The sequence below is a fragment of the Macaca fascicularis genome, chromosome 11 (genome assembly GCF_037993035.2).
Source record: "Macaca fascicularis isolate 582-1 chromosome 11, T2T-MFA8v1.1".
Lineage (NCBI taxonomy): Eukaryota > Metazoa > Chordata > Mammalia > Primates > Cercopithecidae > Macaca > Macaca fascicularis.
This window is the reverse complement of record NC_088385.1, coordinates 118,650,001-118,659,573: the sequence shown is the minus strand read 5'-3', so window position 1 is coordinate 118,659,573 and position 9,573 is coordinate 118,650,001. Positions and strand designations below refer to the sequence as shown.

At 52.2% G+C, this 9,573-nt stretch overlaps 1 protein-coding gene across 44 annotated transcripts in view; it reads right to left on the bottom strand.

The window, feature by feature from the left end:
* Window positions 1-8,455: 8,455 nt before the first annotated feature.
* Window positions 8,456-9,573, bottom strand: part of ACAD10 (acyl-CoA dehydrogenase family member 10) — a 72,070-nt gene continuing 70,952 nt past the window's right edge. For all 44 annotated transcript variants that reach the window (XR_012420668.1, XR_012420669.1, XR_012420671.1 and 41 more), the window contains one exon: window positions 8,456-9,216. Coding sequence is in view for 16 of the 44 variants with exons in the window: in XM_074007863.1 (XP_073863964.1) it covers window positions 9,076-9,216 (141 nt within the window). In the remaining 28 variants the exon portion in view is untranslated. The remainder of the gene's footprint in view (window positions 9,217-9,573) is intronic.

Genomic DNA, 9,573 nt, shown 5'->3' with positions numbered 1-9,573 from the left:
CTACTAAGTGCTGTAAGTAGTTATTTCTGAACTACAGTATATTCTGTGTCATTGATCTCTCTATTCATGTGCCAGTATGACACTGTTTTCTTTTTTTTTTTTTTTTTTTGAGACGGAGTCTCGCTCTGTGGCCCAGGCTGGAGTGCAGTGGCCGATCTCAGCTCACTGCAAGCTCCGCCTCCTGGGTTCACGCCGTTCTCCTGCCTCAGCCTCCCGAGTAGCTGGGACTACAGGCTCCCGCCACCTCGCCTGGCTAGTTTTTTGTATTTTTTAGTAGAGACGGGGTTTCACGGTTTCACCGTGTTAGCCAGGATAGTCTCGATCTCCTGACCTCGTGATCCACCCGTTTCGGCCTCCCAAAGTGCTGGGATTACAGGCTTGAGCCACCGCGCCCGGACCGACACTGTTTTCATCACTGTAGCTTTCTCTTTTTTGTTTTTTTCCCCAAGACCAGGGTCTCACTGTCACCCAGGCTGGCGTGAAGTGGTGCAATCACAACTCGCTGCAGCCTTGACCTCCCAGGTTCAATTGATCCTCCCATCTCAGCCTCCTGAGTAGCTGTGACTACAGGTGCATGCCACCATGCCTGACAGGGTTTTGCTGCATCCCCACCCAAATCTCATCTAGAATTTCTAACTCTCACAATTCCCATGTGTTGTGGGAAGAACCTGGTGGGAGGTGATTGAATTACGGGGGTGGGTCTTTCCTGCACTGTTCTTTTGATAGTGAATGAGTCTCACGAGATCTGATGGTTTTAAAAATGGGAGTTTCCCTGCACAAGCTCTTTTTCTGCCTGCTGCCATTCGTGTAAAACGTGACTTGCTCCTCCTTGCATTCTGCCATGATTGTGAGGCCTCCCCAGTTATGTGGAACTGTAAGTCCATTAAACTCCTTTTGTCTTTTTTTTTTTGTGAGACAGAGTCTCACTCTGTCACCCAGGCTGGAGTGCAGTGGTACAATCTCTGCTCACTGCAACCTCTGCCTCCCAGATTCAAGCGATTCTCCTGTCTCAGCCTCCCAAGTGGCTAGTATTAAAGACATGCCACCACGCCTGGCTAATTTTTGTATTTTTAGTAGAGATGGGATTTCACCATGTTGGCCAGGCTAGTTTTGAACTCCTGACCTCAGGTGATCCATCTGCCTTGGCCTCCCAAAGTGCTGGGATCACAGCACCTGGCCTAAACCTCTTCTGTAAATTGCCCCGTCTCCAGTATTTCTTTATCAGCAGCATGAAAACGGACTAAGGCACCAGCTAATTTTTTTTTTTTTTTTTTTGGTAGAAATAGGGTCTCTTTATGTTGCCCATGCTGGTCTTGAACTGCTGGGCTCAAGCAGTCGGCCCACCTTGGCCTCCCAAAATGCTGAGACTACAGGCATGTGTCACCACGCCCGGCCGCCTCCTGTTTTAATAGCTTGTACTAATATTTCTCTTAACCAAGATCTTTCAGCCTAGAAATGAAGAGGTTGCACATGTGCCTTCAAGGGATTCCTCTGAGAACTGCATGGAAACTCAGTTGTAGAGGGGAGGCAGGCCACAGCCAGAGAGATGAGGAGGGCCCAGTTGGCAGAGAGAGCATGAAGGTGGAATTGACAGGTAGCTGTGTGGAGATGAGGGCGAGAGAGGAGTGGAGGGGGTGCTGAGGTTCCTACCATGTGCTCTTCCCCAGGATGGGGGAGCCAGGAGCAGCAGTAAACTTGGTTGTGGGGAGGGGAAGGAGAAAATGAGCTGACTTATCCACAGTCACATACATCGATACCGTGTGGGCAACGTGCTTATTCGTCCCTCCTGGTGTGTGTGGTGTGTGTCTCAGTGCAGGACACACTGGTCCACAGGTTCATTTATTCTGGTTTGTCTGCGGTCTGTGGTGCTCACCATAACCTTAATCAGCAGCTCTCTCATCCCTGGTGCCCTACTGTTGATGCACCTCTTCCACCCACGTCCTGCCCTCTCTCCTTATGGAAATCTTCCCTATCAAGATCCAGCCCAAGTCCCATCTTCTGGGAAGTCTTTTGTGACCATAGTAGCCTTCCTTAGGTGCTTTTTTTTTTTTTTAAATTTTGAGACAGCGTCTCTCTCTGTTGCCCAGGCTGCAGTGCAGTGGTACCATCTCAGTTCACTGCAACCTCCACCTCCTGGGTTCAAGCAATTCTCCTGCCTCAGCCTCCCAAGCAGCTGGGATTACAGGCATGCACCACCACGCCTGGTTAATGTTTGTATTTTTAGTAGAGACAGGGTTTCACCATGTTAGCCAGGCTGGTCTCAAACTCCTGGCCTCAAGTGATCCACCCGCGTCAGCCTCCCAAAATGCTGGTATTACAGGCATGAGCCACCCCATCCGGCCTCAGCTGCTTTCATGCTGTCCTCAACAAAATACTGCAGACAAAGATCACCTGGATGTGCTGAAACTCTAATATAATTATGGCTCCTTGTGGCTCAGTCTCTCCAAAGCATGAACTAAAACTTAAATCTCAACCAAGATTTTGCCCTGACAGAGCGCTTTCCTCTCTTCCACGTTTCTTTCCATCTGTTTCCTGGTTCTTCATCGCCCCATGTCTGTGGGCTCACTGGCAGGAATGGGGCCGGCAGAAGCACAGGCATTCTCTCAGTGCTGAGACCTTCTGTGGAAACACCTCAAGCCACTTAACTTCCTCTAAGATATTCAAATTCTTAGCTTTCAACTACTCGAAACCTTTCATTGTTAGGGCACAACTGATGTGTTTTCAGGCTTAAAAAAAACCCTAGTTCCACTTGCTCTCTAACAAAGATGGTGACTGAGGTCTCCTTCAGGGTCACTGACTGGTGAGATTCTAGATGTTTGGTTGTTTAGTCCCCATTCTGGGACACTGACTCAGTCTATGGAAGCTCTTTGTTGTTGTTGTTGCAAACAATGATGTTAGGTGGGGAATTCAAAGCTCCATTTTAACAGGAAGACATCTGGCTGGGCGCAGTGGCTCGCGCAGTGGCCAACACTTTGGGAGGCAAGGTGGGCGGATCATCTGAAGTTGGGAGTTCTAGACCAGCCTGACCAACATGGAGAAACCCCGTCTCTACTAAAAATACAAAATTAGCCAGGCGTAGTGGTGCATGCCTGCAATCCCAGCTACTTGGGAGGCTGAAGAAGGAGAATCGCTTGAACCCGAGAGGTGGAGGTTGCGGTGAGCCAAGATAACACCACCGCACTCCAGCCTGGGCAACAAGAGCAAAACTCTGTCTCAAAAACAAAACAAAACAAAACACAGTAAGACTTCTGCCCTCACAGGTAGGAGGGAAAATGTGGTCAGCCCTGAGCCCCAGCTCTGCCCTCTTTGTTTGCATATGTTTTTTTTTTTTCTCTCTCTCTCTCTCTCTCGGACACACAGCTGGCTCGACACCCCACATGCAGCCAAGGGCACGGGGCAGACACCCCCTGGTGGAGCCCGACCCCCTAAGAGGCAGTCGGGGGGTGCATCCCGGAAATTATTCTGGAAGTATCAGAAGCTCATGCGCTTCTTGAGGGCACAGCATGCTCTCCTTGGTGACGTGAGCCTCATCATCTTCCTCCTTTCCTAGGCGAGGAGGCCAGTACCTCTCAGGAGGTGATCTTAACAATCTATGCCATGGAGTAGAAAGAGCTCCAGGATCTTCTGAATTTAGGTTTGAATTCACTGACAAGCTGTGTGATCTTACGCAAGTTGTGCAACTCCTTTGAACCCCTGTCTCCTCATCTCTAGCAGGGGCAGAATAAAAGGATCTGCCAATTGTTAGAGAGTTCAAAATAACCAGCCGGGCACAGTGGCTCATGCCTGTAATCCCAGCACTTTAGGAGGCTGAGGCGGGTCAATCACCTGAGGTCAGGAGTTCAAGACCAGCCTGGCCAACGTGGTGAAACCGTCGCAACTGAAATTACAAAAATTAGCCGGGCGTGGTGGTGCACGCCTGTACTCCCAGCTACTCAGGAAGCTGAGACAGAAAATCACTTGAACTCGGGAGGCAGAGGCTGCAGTGAGCTGAGATCATACTACTGCACTCCAGCCTACATGACAGAGTGAGACTCTGTCTCAAAATAATAATAATATACAGATAGTTCTTGGCATCTGGTATGTACTAAATACCCAGTAGCTCTTATGATTCCAGCCAGGTGGTGTCGCTCATTCTCCCTCCCCTGGGTATCAGGTTAGGGAAGTCAAGCCTTTTTTACCCTCGCTTCTCAAAGTGGGTCCCAAAACAAGGAGCACGACCTGCAAGTGCGTTAGGAAAGCAGGCCCACCACACCACACTCTGCTTTTTTTTTTTTTTTTTTTTTTTTTTGAGACGGAGTCTCGCTGTGTCTCCCAGGCTGGAGTGCAGTGGCGTGATCTCGGCTCACTGCAAGCTCTGCCTCCCGGGTTCACGCCATTCTCTCGCCTCAGCCTCCCAAGTAGCTGAGACTACAGGCGCCCACCACCACGCCCGGCTAGTTTTTTGTATTTTTAGTAGAGACGGGGTTTCACCATGTTAGCCAGGATAGTCTCGATCTCCTCACCTCGTGATCCACACGCCTCGGCCTCCCAAAGTGCTGGGATTACAGGCTTGAGCCACCACGCCCGGCCTTTTTTTTTTTTTTTGAGACGGAGTCTCGCTGTATCTCCCAGGCTGGAGTGCAGTGGCGTGATCTCGGCTCACTGCAAGCTCCGCCTCCCGGGTTCACGCCATTCTCCCGCCTCAGCCTCCCAAGTAGCTGAGACTACAGGTGCTCACCACCACGCCCGGCTAGTTTTCTGTATTTTTAGTAGAGACGGGGTTTCACCATGTTAGCCAGGATAGTCTCGATCTCCTGACCTCGTGATCCACCCGCCTCGGCCTCCCAAAGTGCTGGGATTACAGGCTTGAGCCACCGTGCCCAGCCCACACTCTGCATTTTAACCTGATCTCAGTGGCATTCCTTTGCTAGTTAAGTGTGAGAAGCATGGCATCTTAGCTGGTCCAGGCTAGTCCTCAGCCCATATGAGGCCCCACATGCTTGCACCCCAGTGTGAGCATAGCCGAGACCTCCTCTTTAGCCGGTCCTGCTCCTGACTCCAGCCACACAGGAACAGCTGGTGTGTGCTGTGGCTTATGGTAAGCCACGCATCATCCCATTTAATCCTCAGGTGATTCTGGGAGGCAAGGACTGGTCTATTCATTTTTCAAATGAGAAATCTGGCCAGGTGTGGTATAATTCCAGCACTTTGGGAGGCTAAGGTAGGAGGATTGCTTGAGCTCAGGAGTTTGAGACCAGCCTGACCAACATGGTGAGACCTCTGTCTCTAAAAAAAATTTAAATAAATAAATAAAACAAGAGATCTAAGTCTCTAAGATGAAGGAACATTTCCCAAGGTTGCCCAGCTACTCTGTCACAGAGCCAGGATTTAAACCCATTTGAGGCCGGGCGCAGTGGCTCAAGCCTGTAATCCCAGCACTTTGGGAGGCCGAGACGGGCGGATCACGAGGTCAGGAGATCAAGACCATCCTGGCTAACACGGTGAAACCCCGTCTCTACTAAAAAATACAAAAAATTAGCCGGGCGAGGTGGCAGGCGCCTGTAGTCCCAGCTACTCGGGAGGCTGAGGCAGGAGAATGGCATAAACCCAGGAGGCGGAGCTTGCAGTGAGCTGAGATCCGGCCACTGCACTCCAGCTTGGGCGACAGAGCAAGACTCCGTCTCAAAAAATAATAATAATAAAATAAAAATAAATAAAAATAAACCCATTTGAATTTGGGCCACTTGAATCCAGAGCCACAGTCCTGACAAAAATTCTCTCCTTGACCACACTCTTGCCAGCCTCCCTCTGAGCTCCCATCTCCACTAGACCTCAAACTTGGCCTAGAAAAACTGCAGACTTTCAACACAAATGCTTAAGTCCACATCCCCATACTCTCATGAAAAGACTTAACAGTTACATGGTGTCCAACAGCTCAAGACCACATCCCTGGGATGCCCATACCTCCCTGAGAAAGCCCAAAGCTGCTGAAAGAAGTTACTGTTTGTTCCAGCAACATTAGAAGATGAACCCTGTCCCTGAGCCTCCGAGGGAGGGCAGGAGCCTAACCCTAAGAGCCAGTTAGCAAACCCAGACGGGTGTCACGCCAACCACGCTCCTTCCTGCTCTCCATAGTTCCCCTTCCTGACTCTTGAGCCCCCCTCCCAAACACCACTCCTCCCATCACCTACGCACAAATCCAAGTGGAGCTCAGTTCCCACTGGGCCCTGCTCCCTATGGCAATGACTTATGACTGATTAAAACCTGTCCCTGCTGGGTGCAGTGGCTCATGCCTGTAATCCCAGCACTTTGGGAGGTTGAGGCAGGCAGATCACTTAAGTTTGGAGTTCAGTATAAGCCTGGTCAACATGGCAAAATCCTATCTCTACTAAAAATACAAAAATTAGCCAAGCATAGTGGCGCATGCTTGTAATCCCAGCTACTTGGAAGGCTGAGGCAGGAGAATTGCTTAAACCTAGGAAGTGGAGGTTGCAGTGAGCCAAGATGGCACCGATGCACATCAGCCTGGACAACAGAGTGAGATTCTGTTTCAGAAAAATAAATAAAAACCTGTTCCTACCACTTTAGTGTCCACCTTTACCTCTGACAGCTCTTCACCATTGTGTCATCCGTCTAACGCTGATAGGATAGAAAATCCCCTGGGCCATTTCTCCATTCAGTCAACTTGATTAAAAGAAACCCTGTCCCAGGTTACTTGCAGATGTGGGCCCAGGCCGCTGGAGTCTGGGACTCACCTGTCCCAACGCACATCCATTTTGGTAAAATGGACGAAGGGGAGAAATCTGCACCCATGTCACAGCAGGGAAGGCAGCAGAAATACCAACCAGAGCGGTCTCTGAGTGACAGCTCTGGCACACCCAAGGCATTCCTGGGGAACTCTGAAGCCCTGGGTGGTGACAGACAACCCCAGGGGACTTACAATGGGGACATGCAGCAGAGATCGCTGGAGCCTGTTCTTTCGGTGTCACTCCCAGCTGCCGTCTTGAAGGGGACCTGCCCAGACAAGTTGCCTGGAATTGTCTCTTTGCAGCCTCTGTAGGATTGTTGTGGAATGATCTGACAGTATCTGAAATCAGGCCCTGGCGAGCACAGGTCTTGGCATCCAGATGCCATCTGGCCTCCCAAAGTGTTGACATTATGTGTGTGACCCGCAGCACCCAGCCTGCCCTTTCTTCTTGTCAGGCAGGTTTGGCTGAGACACCTCTTCTGGAGAGAGTCCTCCCCTCAGCCTCCAGCCCCAGCAGTGCTTGCCCCATCACGTGCCCAGGCCTCCGAGGCACTAACCACCATCCCCTACTTGAGATGCAAACCCCAAAGGCCAGCAGTTGGCCTGATTTGTTTACTTGCACATTCCCCCAAGGCTTGGACTCGTGCTGGGCCCAGAGCTGGGGCTCCCTCAACAGTGGTGGGCAGAATCATCTAGCAAAGGTGGAGGGCCTGCAGGGACCTGCCTGTCTGCAGGCAGCATTCCCAGGGTCCCCAGGGCCTCCAGCCCTCAAGGCAGAGGATCTGAGGGAGATGTGGGGGTGCCCACAGCCTGACTCCCATTTTCCTCTCTGCAGCTGTGTTACTGAACAGGCAAGGTTAACCTCAGAGGCCATGAAAAACATTCTTAGGCCCACGAGACAGGCCAGGCCATGACCACTTCCTTTTTTTGAAGAAAACCCCTCCTCCTGGAGCCTAAGGGAGCACTCAGCTGCTGTGCTCCTGCCACACTGGTCAGGAGGCCAGTGTGGCAGGCGTTGTGACAGGCATTTGGGGTTTAACTTCCTTGAGTAACAAGCAGTTTCTCAAGTGTGGTGAAGGGGGACCTGCCTCCCCACACCCCCGCGCACACGGGTCTGAGGAGCCATTCACGGGCCCCTCGTGGTGCCGATAGTGTAGGGGCACGGTCCTGGCTGGCCATTCTCAGGGAAGGCGGTTCTCACAGGGTCATCTCAGCAATATGGCAGCCAGGGGGATGGTCCCTGCCCGTCTGGTCTAACCTGTGACAGGTTTTGGCTACACCACCACGAGTTATAAGACCAGTAGGCTGGGTCCTCACTGCCCCTGGCTCATCTTTGCATATCGCCGGGTTTCTCAAGGAGCTCAGACCACAAGTGAGTGAGCATTTCCACTTTCCTCAGAGAAGAGAGATTGCACTCCAAAGTGTAATGGCGAAAGCGCCACCACCTCCTGTTCCACCAGATATGATTCTGACTATGGAGCAGGTGGAGGCTGCAGGGGCCTCACATGCCAGCTCCTGGGTGAAGTGTATTTGAGTACAGGGCCCTGGGCTACATAGTGAGGGAAGGCAGCCAACTCGGGAGTTATCGGACCCGTGGCCTCTGTGCTCCCAGCATGTATGAGACTGAGATGACAGCTTGGACCTCAAGGAAACACAGGCGGGAGGAGGCACGAAGGGAACCTCTCCACTCGATTCTCTTTGTATGACACAGAAAGTCCACAAAGCCTCTGAGATGTGTTTTCTTATTCTTTTGTGATCCCAAAACCCCTTTCCAAAACAACATTTAAATGAGTGTTCTGTGCTGTGTGTTCAAATGGAGATAATCAGATGCCAGTGGCTTTACAATGTGGGTTGCATTCCATTTTCCCAGGCGCTCAGGCCCTGGGTCTCCAGGCCGCTGCCCATCGTGGCCACCCCTCTGCTCACCAGGGAGGCCAGACAGGAACCCTGCAGCTGCCAGAGCAAGCATGTCCCACAGCCTTCGGGAGGCCTCCCAAAATGTGTCCAGATCCCCACAGGCAGAGAGAGGGACTGAGAGGCTGAAGTGAAGTGACCGTGCCTGCCCAGCCCGGGACTGAGAGCCTGAAGACCAGCTTTCCAGAATCTGTCCTGGAACCCCCTTGGCCCTCAGCAAATCCCCTCCTCCTGGCCTGAAACAGACTTTAGGCTTCTTGCAGAGATGTCTTCTGTGGAGAACCAGAAAGCTTGAGTGCACCCTGACTGTCCTGGGACAGAGCTGCTGAGCAGGGTGCAGGAGCCACACACACTGGATCTTTCAAGGCACGTCAGTGACAGATCTGAGCATGGCTGGTCCAGCCAGGACACTGGGCTCCTGCAGCCCCAAGCCTCTAAATGCGGTGCTTCAGCTCTAGCTTGGCCACCGTGGCCCGGTGCACCTCGTCAGGGCCGTCGGCAAAGCGCAGGGCTCGGGCCCAGGTGAAGAACTGAGCCAGTGGGTAGTCGCTGCTCAGGCCCGCCGCTCCGAAGGCCTGGCAGACACAGGGTGGAGGGAGGCGGCCCTGGGTGAGCCCTTGTCTCTGAGGGCCCCAGGAATGATAGCCTGCTTTTGATGGGCCATAACAACCATCTTCCCAGACTTCCCCCGTGGCACCTATGTGATACAATCACTAATATTCCATAGGGCTTCCGTGGGGCCACACCTGCCATCCCACAGCCTCCAGACTCCCCAGGTCCACTCTGCAGGTGCCTTCTGCCCCATGTTGGGGCCGGGGGTTAGGATCTGAGGCGGCGGCCTCCCTGCATGGTAAAGAGCTTGGGCTCCGGGCTTATGAAAACCCAGGTTCATGTGAATTTGAGGTCAGCTACTTGCAAGCTCAGTGACCTGG